A 19041-nucleotide genomic window follows, 5' to 3' on the forward strand; every position below is an offset into this window, starting at 1 on the left:
GTTGCAGAAACTCCTCATTTGGCCAATATCGCAACTGCAATTGCACTTGAGTTTTGTGAAGTTCCTGAGCTAATAAAGGCATGAAAAGTGAGGCTTCTTAAAACCTGAAAGTATCTCCTGTAGGAAGGCACTATTTTGGCTTTCCAGTGATAATCCTGTTATGGTATGCCTCCAGCTAGTCCCAGATACATGCTTTGTGACTGTCCACCTTTGCGTGGCCTAGCTTTAGATGTGATGCGTTTAAATACTCACTTACAATTTTCTGATTCCACAGAACTTCCAACATGTCTGCAAAATGTCCAAAGGTGGACATTTTTCCTCTGCCAAATATCAATAAATGTTGGAGACAGATTCTTTGAATATATTGCAAATTTGGGGCCATATTATTCTTCGATAGCTTAGAAAGCACCTCAATTTGTGGCTTAAGTCTATTTTAAGGAAAGAGTTGCTTTTTTTAACCCATGGTCCATTCGCTCTTTCTTTCTCATTCTACTTATAGTACTAACACATATTAATAGATTATAACAGTCATGTCATTTTATATTAAGAGACATTAAAAATGTATACAGAATACATACACTTTTGTATCAGAATATTAATCAATACAGGTCAGACCATACTTCCTCCACTGGATTGAATATAGTCCACATCAGAGCTTCCAACATTTTCATCAAATGCATTTAACAGAGGTTATTTTCAAAGCCTAGACATACTTCTGATTCAGGATATTTATTCTTTTGTTCCTTCAGCAATTGAAGCCATACTCCAAAATATCTTAGGATTCTTTCTTTTCCTCCCAAACAACAAAAAATATTTTTAGAGAATATTTAAAGACAAATTTAAAATCTCTTTTTTCCCCCGAGATGTCTTATCCATCTCCACTTGGGGCTATGGAGAAGTTTGATTAAGAAATGAAAGCAAGTTACAATTGCCATGACTCAGGAATAACGTTGTCAAACGCGTCTCAAAAGATCTTTTTCAAGAAATATTTTGTTTCTCTATAACCATAATACTACATCAAAGAATACCGTTCTTTTTGACAATATTTACAGCCACATCAGCAACATAAAAATCCTAAAAATGGAACTCTAGAAAAATGGAAAGAACTCTTCCTCCAAATTTGGAAATATTTGTTTCTCTCCAGGATTATAATGTAAAGTTACCGCTTTTCCTAATGTACAGATGGGTAAATGATCTGGAAATCTAGCTGCTTAAATGAAGAATGGATGAAATGATGGCTTCAAATTTATATGATTATTCACACACACACACACACAAAAAAAAAAAAAAGAAAAAAAAAGCTCCTGAGCAAAACTCGGCTTAGCTAGGACAGAAATCAGGCAGAATTCAAGTTTACAATAAATGGGCAGCGATCACAAGTCTGGCATTTCAGGAAATCATGTATATCACAAATAATTTAAAAGTTAACCCTCCCCCACCTGTACATTCGCAGTCTGCTTTAACATCTTCCATATACAAAAAGATGGTTAACACGGTTCCCTAAACAGGGCATGCAAACAGGCTAGGATTTCACTGCACACAAATACTAATTGCATGGGCTGTGTCCTGCTCTTAGCTAAATCCCTGGGTACTTTAATATAACCTTTACAGGCATTAATTACAGCACTTTGCTCCTTGATTGTGCTTCAACAACAACCTGCTGCTGCATTTCAGGAGCTCTCTACATGCAAACGAATGTGCTTTTTCCCTAGGGAGGCTGCCACCTTGACCATAATTTTAGGGTGGGCATGAGCACGCCAGGCACCAGGCAGCAGTGGGTGTAGTGCCCACACCCCTTCCTTCTCACCCACCGTCACTACCTCAGGGTCTCTCCTACGGCTTCAAGCCGTCAGAATGAAACAGCAAAGACTATTCCTTGAAACACAGAGGTGCACTTTGGGTTCAGATCATACTGAGAAATAAAATGAGTTGATTTTAAATGTATTTCTTGTGGGCAGAAACATTCCAAGTCAAAATCCCATTGAAAGGATTTAATTCAAATTGATGGTAAGTTTGAAAAAAAACAACAGAGGGGAAGGTCCAGCAAGAGCTGGACTAGTTAGCAGCCTCAGACGGAGAGAAGAGAGTTTCGGACACAACTGGAATGAAAATACAAATATAGTATTGAGCTCTTCAAGCATTGCAAAACCTCAAATAATGTTACAAACAACGTAACAGAACAGTAATACAAAATCTTTGCGCCTGAATACAGAAAAGGAGCAAACAGAGAAATAACAGCTACTTCTGTGGCCATTACTTCATAAACAGTGTTCTGACACAAATCATACCCTCTAAAGAGTTAAGCAACTTCTAGAGATGATCACTGAGGGAAATCATCATCTCACACATCTTCACGCAGCGAGAGACAAAGTGGTAGGAAACAGCAAGATCAAGAGGGGAGAACGGGCTCAGGGAAGGGAACGGCTACATATCCACACAAATAGCACGAGCTGCATTTCCATTTGCTGTAAGTTGTCTTGCAGAAAAACTGTGCTGATTCAAACTACAAGTAAACGCTGAAAGCACAGTCATTAGAACATGACAGAACTACTTCTACGTGTACACGCTAAGGGCTGCCAAACTAAGCGTTAAAACCGTGTACGCTTCCCGAGTCAGCAAATAGGTCAGTGATCACCACTTGCTCTGCTTTTTAATAAAGGGATTTGAGAATATTCCCTAATCTTATAAGAAATATAAATTTCATTATTCTTTTGTGAATTAGAATGACTGCATTATACTACCTGGGAAAAAAAAAAGACATCTTAGTTTGTCTCTTCTCTTCAGTTTCTCACTAATAATATACAACTTTAACTTACAGTAATAACAAAAAAAAAAGAGTAACTGGCATATTGTATTTTCTTACTGATTTTTGAAAACAAAACTCCAGATTTTTGTGAAAACACATACAGTGTCTTATGTCATTAAATTCCTCAAGGTAATCTGGCTTGTTTCAAACTGCTAAGCAATGGAAAACAGTGGTGAAATTCCCAAGATGTTGATTCTTCAGTCTCCCATTGCCCCACAACCTCGAAAGCCCAAGGATCCACGACTGTATTGTAATATGCACTGTGGAGGGACCATGGAGCTATGAATCCTAACAGGCTTTACAGAGAGGACTCTGCAAGCCTTAAAATCCCCAGCCACACATGAGAAGAGCTGGTAGCAAAACCAGCACAAATTTGATCAACAGCTTACCTGCGCTCCATCAGAAATTTGTAAAAACTGAGGCCCATTTAGAAAACATGAAGAAACAGTCATTTTTTCCATGGAAACCTAGATCACTGGAAAATTACTAGCTGGCTTTAAAGTTGCAATCTGCCACCAAGCCGACATCTAGCCATAGGCTGGAAAAGAGACTGAACTCAACCGTCAGCATTTAGCAGCTTCCAGAGCTCCAGCCGTACGGACAGCTCAGCTCACAGATGACTCCCATCAATCTAACGGGACCCAGTGAAAGAGAGAGGAGAGAGGCAGCTAGGTGTTACCCTTTGCTCCAGGATGAGCTTGATAACACAAAAACAAAGTATCAGACTTAGAAAAGACAGAGCAGGTTATCTGCAGTTTAGCAGTTGCTATATTTGGCAAAGCATGCAGATTTAATACCGGTCAAGAGCACTGTTGTGACACTTAACATCCAGTATTGTGACTAGGTTTCTATTTAATGGGAATAACAGTCTCCTGTTAGCTTTTTTCAAGTGTTCTTAGGCAAAAATATGCCATTTTATTGTACTTCAAGTGTACTGTAGATGCTGGCGGGAAACAATTTAACTGAATTAGTTTATGTGGTAGAACTTGTGTTTCATGAAATAGTGTTACATATTAAGTTGCTGTTTTATGCCAGGTTAGCTCTTTCTAATGGAAATTCTCCCTGGGGAATATACATATTATTTTATTAGCTTAAACTTAGCTTGTTTTTTTTATACTCTTTTAGTGAAGAACCACTTTTGCATTGAGGCTCTCAAAGCTATCATTGCAGAATATGCATCCATCAAAACCGAGTTCTGATGGTCATGTACCCATAAGAATGAAGCAAAGCAAGGGAAAGCCATAATTTCCTTTCCTTCCCTAAAAGCTGAAAAAGCATGGATTTGTTTTCCCTGACCCAAAGCCAGGATATTCTGAAGAAGTGAAAAAGAGTATCAGTGCAGTTACCTAAGTGCTGCTGCCTGTGCATAGACTCAGCTCAGCATCTCCTCTTGCTATCAAGCAGACTGAAAGCTTAAGTAAATGAGAGTCCTACGAATTTAATGAAATTTGGATCAGACTAATCTCACGCAGGAGCAGTACCTCAGCCTCAAGGTAAGAATGTGCTCCAAAACGTTTGGAAAGAATCATTTACTTAGTACTAGAACTGTTTTAAATAAGGTGCAGGAAAAGGAAAAGTGCCAAGAACAACCCTTTTCTGACATTACCTTCTTTTCTTTAATGCTGCATATTTTAATACTAGGTAGAACAGATGGCAAAATATATTCTCTCCACTGAGAACTAAATGACAGTCACTAGCTGTAGGGGACACTGAAGTGTTAAAGCAAATAAAATGTACAAATAATAAAAGTACATTTTGTCCAACTTGCTTTTGATGAGGTATAAAATAAAACGTAAATAATTTCTATTAGGAGGAAATTAACATAATGACTTTGGTATTTGCAATCAGTGTGAGTTTGTATTATGTAACCTGGATTTGCAATTGAAGGAGAGCACTACCATTTACCTGGATTTGAAGTAAGGATTATAGCAGTCTATTTTCACCGTAAGTAATAAAACACAAAAATGATACCAAAAACATGACTGATAATAAAGAGATGCGATTAGTCTCAATTTGGGCAGGCAATAGAGAGAAAAAAAAGGAGAGGAAATGTTGTTTAGCTGTATATGAACAAAGAGGTACTATTAACCTGGATTTGCAATGAAGATAAGTGTCAATATTACCAATGCAGGTTTGCAATTAAGTTGGTGTCAATGGGGCTGGGAAAAGGAGTTCATAATTAGGACAACACAGTTAGTATTGACCTGAATTTTCTGTGAAGATCATGTCCAGGTTTTAGTTTGGAACTGTAAAATTCATCTCTGTACTCTACAGAAGACTATATAATTATTAACTTGCAATTACTTTAGAGATTTATTTACATAATACACTGCTTTTTACACAATCATATGACTACTACAAATGATCACCTGGATGTAGGGCTCCCTTAAAAGTGTCTAATACTAAAAATTGAACTTCTGAGTTTCTCTGCAAAAGCATTACTAAGGATTAAAATGCTTTACTCAGAAAAATCTATTGCTTCAGTAAAACTCTGTGTGTTCCTGCTCCAAATATTGGTTTCTTTATTAGAATTACTAGTTTAAGGTAATTAGTAGTTAAATCTCTACCAATGACCTCACAAATCATTTTCATACCCATTTATTGTAAACACTCTCAATGTTTTTAGTGAACATGATAACAGGGTACTTAGACATAAATTGTTTGCTTAATCAGCCTTATGCACATTAATATAGAAAACCAACAATGAGAAGTGTGTTTATTTTAAAGTCACTTTAGAATCTAATTGAGCACTTTCTTGCACATATTTTCCTATATGAATCCAAGACCATTATATCACAACAACACTCAATGATAGGGAAGAGAGTATACTTTTTTAAAAAAAAAAGATGACCTTTGTGTGCTATTTCCATGTTTCCTTGAAATGGAGAAAATATCTATAATTGCTAATAAAATGTAGAAGCTCAACAGGATTCTCTTTCTTACCTCCTCCTCCTCCTCCTCCTCCTTCTTTTTCTTCTTCATCTTCACCTGCACCGGGAATCAAAGGTTCCTCGGCTTCTGTTGTGTCTTTTCGGTTCAACAACGGCTCTGAATAGATTTGATGAAAACAGAAGCTCAACAGTAAAGTTCTTCAGGACTGACACTGTGTAGAATTTTTAACATACGCTACAGAGATTAACATTAAAAACGTCGGTAGAGAAAAAAGACCCTACCCGCAGAAGCACCGACACCACAGCTACCTCTGGAAAATGCAAGCGGCTGTAGTTGAGAGCAAGGCCTTGACCTTCCAAGATGCTGAGCTTTCTAGCCTTAGCACAAAAAATACATGCCTAGCTCCAAGCTTGGGACTTCCCTGGGACTAATCACAAGCCCAAAGATACATTTACCAAAGTGTTTGCCTGGACTGGGGCTAGAGCATTCAGTGCACCTCATGTTCAAGACTCAAGTGCTTATCCTCAGGAATAAGAAATATGGTGTTCATTTTTTTTTAATGGGGCAAATGATTAAAAATCTTTTTCTTTTCTTTTCTTTCTTTTTTTTTTTTTTTTTTTAAGGGGGCGTTAAAAATCAGCTTTCACCACCTGAGCCGAGAATCCACAGCTACTCCCCTGCTCAGACTCAAATTCAGAGCTATCATAAGAAGATTCAGCTCCACAGATTTGGCTTACTAGGTTTGGAGAAACAAGGGGAACTTCAACACTACTGCTGGTGGCTGAATAGTAACAGGTATTTCACCTCCTGGTAATCTTGCTCATTGACTTCAAGGCATGGTCAGTACCTTCTATTTCCATGCAGGAGCTTTGGGAATCTGCCCCTGTTTTCACCTCTTCATCTGCAGAAGCATCCTCTTGTCCTGTTAGCATGACAATTGGAAATTACATCAGTATAATGCCTGTGCACGCATGCAAAGGCAAATTTATCAAAACAGGACACAAATCCAACATATATCATGTTGCTTTTCAACCCAATATTGCTTTTATTTAATTAAATGAGCAACGTTGAAATCATTTTATACATGAACGTACCACTTAATAAGCACTAAATATTAAGCATGTTGAATGGCTGGTCAAAACTGATCCGGAATTATGTTTTTTTTTTTTTTTGGGGGGGGGGGGGGGGGGGGGAAATCAGCCTTGACACATTGTTTTTCATGGGAGCTGCTGAATACTGCCTGCACTTGACAGCTTATCAGAAGAACAGAATTACCTCACAGGCTTTTAGAAGCAAAAAAAAGAAAGAAAAAGAAGAGGGGGAAGGAAAAAAAAAGTAATAATGCTATGCACTGACACAGGATCAATATGGTAAAAACCACATATTTGGAGATTATTATTACACCAGGGATTACTGTACCAAGACCGTTCGATGCCCAGCCTCTACTAGCTGAAGGCATATTTCTAAGGCAGCAGAGGTCAGGGGGGAAACCACCGAATGCTGTAACTGGAAGAACTAACGTTCCCAACTGGTTCGTTATTTGTGCCTTATAGAATTTCAGCAGAAAACTTTACCTTCGGCTTGATCTTGTTCGCACACCACAGGATGCACTGGGTCGCTCTCTGGCATGCCTTTGGGGTCTTCCAGGGAGTCTGAGGAAACAACAACCAAGCAAATGAGAAAATCCTGCAGTGTTTTTCATGCCCGAAAAAGCTGGTAGTTACCTCAGACACGGGTAGCCCCGAGGTGCTAGATTGATATTTGGCGTTCTCATGCTCTGGAAGACTTTCTGTCTGTTTGACCTCAGATTTATATACTATAAAAGTATACTCATGGGTTTAAATTATTCAAATAATTTTCACAATCTGCACAATTATTGAACAGGTTTTGGCCCGCAGTACAAACCTCAAACAAACATTTGGGAAGAAAGAATACCTAAGAAAAATTGGGAGTATTACCAAGAATTTTATTTCTAATGAACGGCGCAGCACAAACTTATGGGAAACAACGTGAACTAGCCACTTGATGTGTTAAGTGACTTATTTTTAGAACAACACTAGTACTTTGCATAGTTGGATTTCCACATGCTTGACACACATTAAGTCCTATAAATCTCACTGCAAGCTGTAGCCTCATTTCACCTGAAGACAGAACTGCCCAGGTCGTTCCTGTGGCAAAGACTTCCGTTGCTTTGGGGGAGACTAGCAAAATGAACTGCCCGAAGCCAAACCCTGAGCCAGGGGCACAGTGAGGTTTAAATTGGTTAAACCTTGTCTGCAGTCTTCACAAGCACAGGTCATTATTTTGCTAGGTCAAACAGTGTTTTCTAAGAAAAGCCACTCCTTACTTTTTGTGTGGTGAAATGTATTATTCCATTATGGTCAGGAAATCATAGCAAAAGAGCAACACTTTTTTTAGTTCTGCTCACCGGCACAACACAAAGTTTTTACAGGATAAAGAGCTCTGGTTGACCCTTGTTAAAAAAGGCCACTGATCTAGGTAACTGGACATTTCTGCAAACCTCAAGGGTAAGAGAACCAGAGGTAATACTAACGGTAACAGATATTCACTATAATTCAGAGTAAAACACTTTCTAAAATGCTGCTAGCAGAAAAACTCTAGTAACGCCGACAAAAGATCTATGGTGTGTGATAATAAATTATGCTGTGGCAATGTGAGTAAGACTCTACTTCTAGAAAGTCCCTCTCTATAATATTGCAGGACAAACCTTACAGTATGCCATAGGATGTCCTGGTAAAACTCTGTTCCTGAAACCTGAGAACAATCTCTGATGAGTAAATGGGAAAGCTGTGTTGTTAACATCTGATCCAAATTCAATAATCTGTAGAACAGGTATGCACACGGAAAGTGTGTGGGTTTAATTAACTGCAAATAATCCCCCAAGGAAAACATTTAATTACCTACACAGCTTCTTACTCTTTTCATTGCATGACAATAAGTTTATAAATCCAAGCTTGAAAGCAGAATATCTCACTGATGTACAATTTGCTGAAATTTGCCCTTGTGGCACTCTTTTCACCCTCCTGTGGGCTTAAAACGCTACTCTGCTATCAGCTGGACCGCTGTGCTGCCCTTTCATACTAGCATGCCATGTTGTGCTATGAGTCACAAGAGGCTACCCTATCAGGCTGAAATAAATTAGAATTTCACCAAATTGCAAGTTTAATCAAAATGTGACTTAATGGACTTCTCGGTATAAATGGGAATGGCAGTAAGAATCTGTTGGGAATTTGTCAGTGTCCCCAGAAGCCTGAAACCCATTGCATGAAATTCTGGCTATGACAAAGCTTTCACAGGATGTCAAACAAGCCAAGACTTGTACCACGTGTGGCCCCATGTTCTGAATTACTATAACCCTCCTGTGTATGGCTTAGTTGTACATGTATATACAGACAGTGCTGACCTTGGGGGTCCTCTTCTGTAAGTACTATACTACCAGGGCCTGGATGTGAGCCTTCACACAGCCAAAAGCAGTAACACAGGGTATTCCTTCCTGATTTGGGTGGGAGATGCTAGCTTCTCCATCCAGGTCCTTAGGGCACTTGCACAGCACTTTCTATTTTCAGACCTATGACTTTAATCTCAGCTCTTGGATGCCATCTTTTCTCCCAGAATGAGGAATGACTCCAATTCCATGCAAAAAAAATCAATCTATAGTATCAGAACAACAATTACACGCTTTGGTCAATAATAAAAAATGGACTTTAAGAGCCTTGTGCGTGGCTGATGCAAGTAAGTGCTCCATCGTGCTGCTGGTTTGCACAACGTATCAAACAGTTTATGGCAAACTGCAGTTACCCTGCACTTTGGGGAATTCTCTCTAGCATTACTTCCACCCTTCGGACATAGCTGTAAGCATGACCCCCCCAACAAGCCGCGCTGGGCATCAGCATTAGGCACCACAGCTAGAGACCACCTGTGTTATTTGGCAGAGCTTCAGACATTACCATAAATAGCTGTGCACAGTGTATTCTTACGGGATTGCAGTTTTGTATTAAACTTCCACTTTGGTCATGAATATAGCTTTCTAATTGTTTCACGGCTTAAGAAAGCAATTTAGTTACATGGGATGCAAAACTATTCCAGACAATATACAGTATAATTCTGCATAATTTTTTTCTGTTGTTGTTCTTGTTGTTTTTTTTTTTCAAGTGTGTTTCTGAAAAGAGAAGAACATGGACAGGAGTTATTGCCTAACTGTAACAGTCTGCTACTCCAATTTCAGCAGTAGAGATCAGTCATGGCATTAGTATGCAGATTCGGAGCTCCAAAATCTTTAAGGTCAAGACCATATCAAAGATTTCTTCTTTTCAAATGCAAATACTAAATCAAATATTCAAGCCAAAAGGTCCAAAGATACATTTACTTTTAGGATTAACAGGAGTAAAATAAAGGAAAGGAATAAACCCAGATTTATGAAGAAAATCTGAGTCAGGCAAGAGTAAAAATGTAAGACTAAATACACAGGCCAGTAAAAGCTGTTCTCAAATTGCACACAAGGCAAGAGTGCTACCTCCACTTCATTGGCATCCCACACCTGCAGGTTATATAGTACCTTCTGTCTGCAGATTTGCAGAGCAGGGTAGTGGCAGTCCTCAGGAGCAGCTGCTCCATTGCCTTCACGTAGCCCTTTATAGCCGTATATAGCTAGGCACAAACCAGCATAACCTTAAATGATTCCAGGGCCTAAAAGAGCTCCTGACATCCCTAAAGTCTTTGCCCACTGCTAATGGACCAGTGAACTGACCTCAATTTTTTAAATGGCATCAAACAGCGTTAATCTTCTTCTAACACAGCTACTTATCTGTCAAGTTGCACTGGAGAATCCAAGTCAGGGTATTATTTCACAACACAGTATCTTACTTCTGATAACACAGGCTGGGCATCGTTTACCTAGGATAACCCCAAACTGGGACGGTAAGGATTAGTATTCCTCCAGGCAGGACTGAAAAAAACCCCAGTGTTTCCAATACTACGCTGTAACACAGTCCGTAACGCCCTCACTGATCACGCACAGACAAACCCAACGTGACGTTTAATGAAATAAATGAACCAAAGCCAAGTCCCTTATCTACCACACACGAGGCATCAGGGTGCTCGCTCGCCTCTGGCCCCTCAGTCCGCTGCTTCTCCGTGGCGGCTGCAGCGGTAATATCCGTGTAAGGAGCAATAGCTCTGCCCCGGCTCCAGGTCCCGCGGGCACCGCTGCAGGGCTCAGCACCCCTCCGCTGTGGCCGTACTGCTGTTTCGTGGGGCTGCCTGGCGGAGCGCACCTGGGAATTAACCCCCGCCTCTAAAAACCTGGGAGAAAACACGCCGACTAAGTAAGCAGGACGGAGTACTTCTCAAATATGTTACTCACTTTTCCATTTACCAACTATTTGTTAAAGTCAGCTCCAGGAAAGCTATGTAGGCTGCAGTAAGCGATCAGCCCTCCCTTCCTGACAATAATCAGACACTATTTTCTCTAAATGCTGCAAAAAAACTCATCCTTTACCATGTCATTCATACTTTTTTGACTGCATAAATCAGCTTTGCTCAAAAAAATTTTTGCAAATACTTAGGAAGAGCAGAACTGGTAAGATCTGAATGTTAAGCGGCTTTAATGATCTTTTAAGATTCACTTCCCCAGCTAGTTTCTGTGTGGCTTATTTACTGAGTCGTTTCTAATGTGCAACACACCTGGGTCTCGCACATAGCACAGATAAATCACCACGTTTTAGGGAGCTCTAAGAAGATTAAACAGGGGAAAAACTGGCCATTATGAAAGAAATGGGTTCAGTGCATTTTATTTTTGAGCATGATACTGTGAAAAATGACTGGAATACTTCCAGAGTAAAAGAAATCAAGCAGGCGTCTAAAATTACAGGTAATGGTGTGCACAGAGGCTGCCACATGATTAGGGTATTCTTTTGCCTCATAAACTGAAGAAAATGTGTTAAAATGAAATACTATAAAATGGTGATTTATGAGAAGTTAGGGAGATATTCTCAAGCTTTGACTTTAAAATGTTATTTTTACATCCACCAAGATTTCATTTTAATCTATTTTTATGACAGATTAGATTTATTTGAGCCCAAGTTTACATGGCTTAGTAAAACAGACCTTGTTAGGCGCGACAACCCGTAGACAGCTTTGTACAAGTGTTCGGATAACAGAAAAAGTGGCTCATCTCTGCAGACGGGGTCCGCCAGTAATGCTCCTGCTCGCTCGTCCTGCCGCGTCTTCTCCAGCCTCGCCTCCAGGCTGGGTCCGGACCCGGGCTCACACCTGGCTCTAGCCTGGGGCCAGACCCAGCCTGGATGCACAGACAGCTCAGATTTAAAGGCAAAGTGAATAACCAGCATTATCGAAAGCTAAAATTGCCTGTTATGAAGGATGCTAGGAAAAAAAGGCATTTGGTTGGCTGGGGACGGTTATTTATCTGGTTTTAAAAAAACCCAAACCGTGTTCTTAAGGTTGTGTTAGTCTGTTTGCTTTCATAGAAATCACTCTGCCCAAGTGAGAGGAAGGTTATCATTGCAGCCACATAGCTGGGGGTGCTGAAACTTTTCCATTATACAGGTTCTTTTTCAGTTACCTATAATTGAAAATTTTCAGGCTGAAATTTTCCAGGTCTAATCATAGCCCAAGGGTGAAGTAAAAACATTTCATTGGTAGCTGCAGAGTGTTCAGCACTTCTGAAAATCAGGTCATTCATTTAGATGTCTTAATATATACTTAAGAGCTGATTTTAAACACCTCTTTTTGAATTTATTGGCCTTTCAGTCAATTTTTCACCCACTTATCAATGTCTAATTTATGCCGATTTATACAGCTCCCCTGAATTTGAAATTCTATATCTTTCAGTTTATCCTTTCTCGGTCATTTCTGTCCTCAGGACATGAAGATTTTTCCATGGTGAGAACTAGAGCTGGCCAAAGAGGAATATAAGATCCATTATGTTTTACAGGCAGGATACTTACAGGCTTCTGCACTGCACACAGTGAGCTTTTAGGGCCAAACTCTAGCCAAGACACATACCTAATTCTGTTTCTGACAACATAAACCCTCCAGCAGACTGAATCTGATTCCATTTCAATGAATGCAGAAAAATGGTGATTTGCTTTTAAATGGCATTCCCATAGGAACACAGACTTTGGTGAACACCTGGAAATAATTAATCGGTACTTTATTTTTAAAATTAATTAGCATATGATTTAATTTAGTTGACCTTCAAATGAAAATTCAGTTCTTATTAAGTGCTAATGAATTAAAATCGGTGTATTGTGAATAGAAACTTTTCCACGATTACCTAACGTGGAATTCACTCTTCACCTGTACTAAATCCACGTTGTTTTTTTTTAATTTTTCTGCCAGAAAGCACCATCATTAAGTCAGATTAAAGAGTAATTGGTAGGGCAGGTAACTGGGATGAAGATGCACAACGCTCTTGCACATGCACAACCTCTTTTTAAAAGTAGGAGTTCATTAAGGGGCAAGTTTGGCTCAGTTGGTTAGAAAGCTATCCTCATTTGTCACCATTACTGTACAACGGTACATACTAGATGGTCCATTTAAAAAGAGTTGGTAGTCCCAGCACAATCTTGTGTGGACAGGCATATGAGGCTGCAGCCTGCCTGGTATGTCTTTTATCTGCTGCATAAACATTAATGACTTTAATCACTTTGTTCTGTCCTTACACTTCATAAAGAGCAGCAGCTCTACCTTGAAATATGCTGTGTGTAAAGGTCCTACTTCCATATGCACAGTAATGAAGCTCAGCGAAGGCGCTGCCTAGGGATGCCAGCTCTCCCTGCAACAGCTAATAGATATGCATGCAAGTCTTCAAGGGTAAAATTTCAACATGTCTTTGTGGTATTTCCAGACAGTGGAAATAGAAACTTGGCATAGACTCAAATAAGAGGATACCTCCAAACCATAACATTAAACATATTGATGTTCTTGTAATATGACTGTCACACGTTCCTTCTGAGGAAAGACAGAGCACCCGAAAAACTCCATCTGTTCAAAGGCTACATGTAAATTAGGCCCATATGAACTTTCTTTTTCTGGACAGTGTTACTGTCTCTTCTAGAATGAATACAGGAAGAGCTATAGTTTCAGGAAATGTTGTCTTGCATTAGGTTCTCATTTCAATCAGAGCCCCTCAAAGCATTATGCCCATGTGGTTCACCAACACACTTCTTATGAACAATCCTTTTACATTCTCATCCTTCCCCTTCTTTAAAATTGCCAAAAAAAAAAAAACAAAAAAAAAAACAAAAAAACCTTCATAAAGATGACCCAGATAAAAAATAGCTGAACTTTCTGACAGCAGTGATGTATGTGCATCAAGCCCCTTGGACCAGCCGGAAAATAACACTTGGATAAATTTTCAGCAAGGTTTAAATGCTGTCCTGACTAGGAAGCTTTTCCTGAATCAGAATAAGGCTTGCCATGAAAATTAAACTCCCATTGGCCATTAAAGACCCTACCAAGACGTGCTGAGCCATACTGCTATAGGTCTGGCAGAACCCTGTTTATGACAGTCTGCAATGGGTAATATTTGTTAAGAGCTATGCAAAGCTTCAAAGTGAGAGCAGTATCTTGTTTGAGTATCGCCATACTTCAGAACTAAAGATAAATATTTCAATGGGTTTACTATTTTCTGACCCCAGAATAGATGAAAGAATAAGCAGAAAAATTACTAGTTGAAGCTAACTGGAGTCAAAATATCAGTTCCAGTGCACCCATCAGAACTGTCATTTGAAAGACTGCTATATCTGCATAGCAGGCTTGGAAACCTCATATTCCAGGTGGTTTAAACTATGTGTTTTGGAAGCATGTAACCTAGATCTATTTGCCAGGAATGTTCTTTCACAGTAATTAGGTGAACAGACTGAAAAAATACAATTTCTTTAAATACTTTACATCTATTCCATTTAGCCGAAGATAAACTATAGAAATGAGTATGTTCTAGATCCTGGCAGGTTTTAGCTGTGTTAACTCAGTGGGAAAACAATTCGAAGACTGAAATTTATTTCAGGAATGGCAGGTGTTTTCAGAAATGCCAGTATTTTGTAAAAGTGCCATCTCTAAAAAGGTAGCAAGCTTTTTGTAACACTAGTGTTCATTTTAAAACAACTCAAAATCTAAGACCTGAAAAGTTGAAAAAAATACTAATATAAACAAGGATGAAAACCTGGTCCTTCAAAATTTGTGTTTACATTTAAAAAACTCATAAACAAACAATCTCCAAGCATGCTAACTATCACACGGCTACACCATTCCTTCTAGTACCAGCATTACTTCCTAAACAAAATATACAGAGGAGAATCTATCTCACTTCTTTTTCCTTACTAGATGCTTTCAGCCTTATTTTTGAGGAAACGGAAGACCCAACTACTTGTTGGAATAAAGGACTTCTCAGGACAATATCTCTTCTTCTGCAACCTCCCACGATAAGAGGGGAAGACATTATCCTCTTGGAACATTGTACGAATGGCAAGAAGTGTAACAGAAAAATGGCTACTTTCCTGAGAAGAGACACCTAATGCAATAGGTCAAAAAAACTGGGATGGTCCTACACTGAGATGATTGGTGTTGTCACTGAAAAATGTAAGAGGACTTCTGGAACAAGAATGCAAAACAATACCAAAATGTTGGGATCTTCAGAAAGACTGCAGAGAACAAAACATTCCAAAGCCAAAAATCTGCCACTGCCCTCATGTTAAAAAACATAAAGAGTGCATCTAAGAGGCAACCGGACAGATACAGAATTCATAGATAGGCCAAACATCGTTATAAAGACAGATGTCTTGCAGGTAATCACCAATTACACTAGGGCTGGATCTATCACTATTTCTGCCTTCTACTAGTTTTGGCACGACTCTAATCTGTGAAGATCTCACAGATTAAAAAGACAGTGCTCTGCCAAGAGTTTGTGCGCTTTTTTCCCTGCAATATCAATCAATTAGCTAAGAGAGCACTTAAATCAACCTGCACATGGCTTTGAACTCATATTCAGGTAGGAATGTGGGTGCTCCAGCATGTTCCTTTGGAACCAGAGGGCAAGCTCTTGCACCCCATCACACTGATCTAGAAAAATGAGAAGAGAGCCAAGCAGCGACACTGAATGAAACATTAAGTCTTTTAAAATAAATAAGTTAATGGATGTTAATAATTATGTTATCTCAGTAAAATGCATTAAAATTTCCTATTAGTCTTTCTTGAAGGCTGTACTGAGGGAATGTATTTATTATAGATAGCATAGCTCCTGTTTTGAATTACCAGTAGCAAACATTTTATAAATCACCCAGGCTTTGTCTTGACATACCCCTGCAAAAATGCCAAAAACTGTAGACCAGCACAAGCAATTAATGGTGTGATATCATAAGAGTATCAAAAATGGTATGGCAGCACACTGGTTCCTATCTGTAAACCAACAGCTCCACAGGAAAAAGCTCAGCTTGAAACATTTAAATTAGATCATCCCTCTTTCTTGTTTCCTAAACTCCCTGTCATTTGGCCCCATGACACTTTTAAATATTTATCACAAACTAAATGATCTGAGTGCCCAGCACGGTCCACACAAGATAAACATTGCTTTCCCCCTCTCCGTTATGACTTCATCTCCTTCTGTCTCCTCCTGATGTGTTTATAGTGATCGTGTTTTTCTCTTTCTCATCAGGAGAGCACTGAGTAGGGAGTTACTACTGCTAAGATAAATGGGTATGCTTAACTTTACGTGTATGAGTTGCCCTAGTGAGCCCAACCTTGAGGCTCTTTTCTGATACGTCACCTATGATATTTCAGTATTACCTTCATAGCAAGGAGACTTTAGAATTCACGGCATCTCTCTCCTACCAGCAGAACAGCTGGTGCCAAGTATTTCATTACAAAGACTCTTGTAAATGAAAATCCAAGCATTTATCTATTTTTGTGTTGTTTAACTTTGATTTTGGCAATTTCCAGACAAAGGAAAATAAGGCTTTACAAAATGTCCTCTTGGGATTGGATATTTTGAAATGCAATTTGCAGTCTGTACCTTTATCCTCACTCAGCTCTATTTCTTCTTCTGACGATAGGCTGGGTACAGCTGTGGGCTTCATCTCATCTGTAAGAATCCAGGAAATGAGAGCGACATTACTCATTAGATATCAAACTGATGAACTGGTTGACCGAAAAAAGGGTTACACCTTATCCAGTGGTCTGTCTGACTAAGATGCAAGATACTAGTATGGGGTTTGATTTTCTGCCCTTCCATCCATTCACGTTGTCTTCCCTGGGCATTACTGCTCTGATCATCTTCCCTAAGCTGGGGCATTGCCATACTGCCAAATCGAGCCTGTATTTCCATTTCCTTAGTATGAGGGGGAGTAACAGCTATCAGTTGCATGGGTAGGCTGGTGTTGCTATTTGCTTTGAGATTCCAATTTTCATTAAATCCATCTATTTTGTGAAAAACAATTAAGCTGGTTCTTAACTTTAATCATGTCCATGAATCCCATTGGAAATGAAACAATTAAATGCAAATGCTTTCCTGCAAACAGAAGCTTTCCCGAATCAGGCCCTAAATTTAGTAACTCCCCGAAAATCAGTGGCACATAGATTTTCGATGGTAGAATATGCTGATGCAACTAGGTATTTCACAGACAAAACTAATACTTGAATTTAATTGAATCTTTTCATTTTTACTATTGCTTTTGCTTGGCAACTTTTATAAGCAAAAATCTTTAGGAAATTTTGTTTTTAGTTTTACATTTCTTTCAAAAAACTTCCCCTGTATGTTTCTAACAAAAATTATTCCTAATATAGTCATATAGTCATACAGCTTTTTTTTAACTAGTTAAAAATGAGACCTGAACCTCACCTTTTTGATTCTCATGTGTTAACTGTGAAGTTCATCAATGATAGTATAGAAACCCGATTTAAAAGAAAAAAGAAAAATCAGTAATAGCTAAATAATTTCAGGCTAATCTTTGTACTCTATAGCTGGCTTTTTCATTTATTGTATAATATGAATATATAAATTTCTACATATTGACCTGAGTAAGAATACACTGTTTCTATTTTTTTCTCATACATTTTCTTTTACAACATTAAAAGCCATGCTTTTATGATTTGTCACACTCAGATGAAGGCTATGCCTTTTGGTTCAGAAAATACAACATTCTCAAACAAGGACTTTACTATCTGAAGAGACTACTCCTGACAATTATCTTTCACTGTGATTAGAAGTGTTTCAGGCATGCAACCATGTAGCTTGCAAAATCAGGTCATTTCCTACTGCCAGGCAAAGGGCAGAGAAGCAGCATCCCTAGAAGTTCCTGATGATGTTTGCTTCCACAATGAGGAAATGGGAATGCAACAGCAATTCATTAGCTTTATGTTACTGACTCGAAGCAATTGTAGGCCCCTCTCTTGTTATCACCATGTGAGCCACTAGAGATAAGTGTAAAAACAAATCATTTTTTCTATACTACTCCTTTGTCTGTGCCTATGGCTGAGGAGGCAACTCGTGCACTACACATAAGCATGACATCATCTTCAGGCATGTACCTAAACATGTTCCTCAGCTATGACGTCTTCTGGACCCGGGACCTGAGAAGTCTGGATCTTTTCTTTGATGCTCTCCATGAGAGTTACAAAATGCGTCTACCAATATTAGATGGTAAAAGAATGTCTATGATATCTCTGATAAACCAAGTCTGGCAGCTCGTAACATAACAGGTCATAATAACAATTTTGGAAAAGAGCACAAAGCATTTAAGACACTCCCAGTAGTAGAGAGAGGTATATTTTCTTTACTTCTGGGAAAAATGAGATGTAGCTCACTAAATCCAACTGTTTCATGAGCTGATATACTAGGGAAATATGCATCCCATCAGTAGACTGGGTGAATATAGTTGACAGGTATGGTGGGCTATATTTGGCACTTGTAGACAGTAATGTAATTGGGTTAAACAGAAATCTCTGCAGTTTGAGCTCTCCTGAGCAAGAAGCCAAGCAGTGCTTGGTACTGTTAAAATACTGACATTGCCAAGGTAAAGATATCTCCTTGCCCAGCCAGAGGTGCAAAGAAGAGTCTGGATTCAGACAGTGTAACTCACTGCCTCTCGTGGGGATGGAAAAAAGAGGTCGTGAGGATGATGCGACCTACAGAAGGACTTCAGCCACTCGGGGACGGCAGCAGCCGCTAACATCTCGTTGCAGGAGACTGGCCTACAGGACACCCTGGAGAAACATGCCACCTTCTCATTTGTGGTGCTCATTGCACAGGACCAAAAAAGGGCTGCTCTCAAATGAATGTGAGGTTCAGAAAGAGCCACAACACAGTA

General features: G+C 39.1%; 1 protein-coding gene across 2 annotated transcripts in view; it reads right to left on the reverse strand.

Annotated features, from left to right (window-relative positions):
* The window catches only part of MACROD2 (mono-ADP ribosylhydrolase 2), an 879171-nt gene that overhangs the window by 33678 nt on the left and 826452 nt on the right, over positions 1 to 19041 (reverse strand). For both annotated transcript variants that reach the window (XM_062571756.1, XM_062571754.1), the window contains exons 13-16: positions 16749 to 16817; positions 7273 to 7350; positions 6546 to 6620; positions 5750 to 5854 (exon numbers count right to left, since the gene is read on the reverse strand). In XM_062571756.1, coding sequence (XP_062427740.1) covers positions 5750 to 5854; positions 6546 to 6620; positions 7273 to 7350; positions 16749 to 16817 — 327 coding nt within the window. The remainder of the gene's footprint in view (positions 1 to 5749; positions 5855 to 6545; positions 6621 to 7272; positions 7351 to 16748; positions 16818 to 19041) is intronic.

Source organism: Rhea pennata, chromosome 3, assembly GCF_028389875.1.
Source record: "Rhea pennata isolate bPtePen1 chromosome 3, bPtePen1.pri, whole genome shotgun sequence".
Classification (NCBI taxonomy): domain Eukaryota; kingdom Metazoa; phylum Chordata; class Aves; order Rheiformes; family Rheidae; genus Rhea; species Rhea pennata.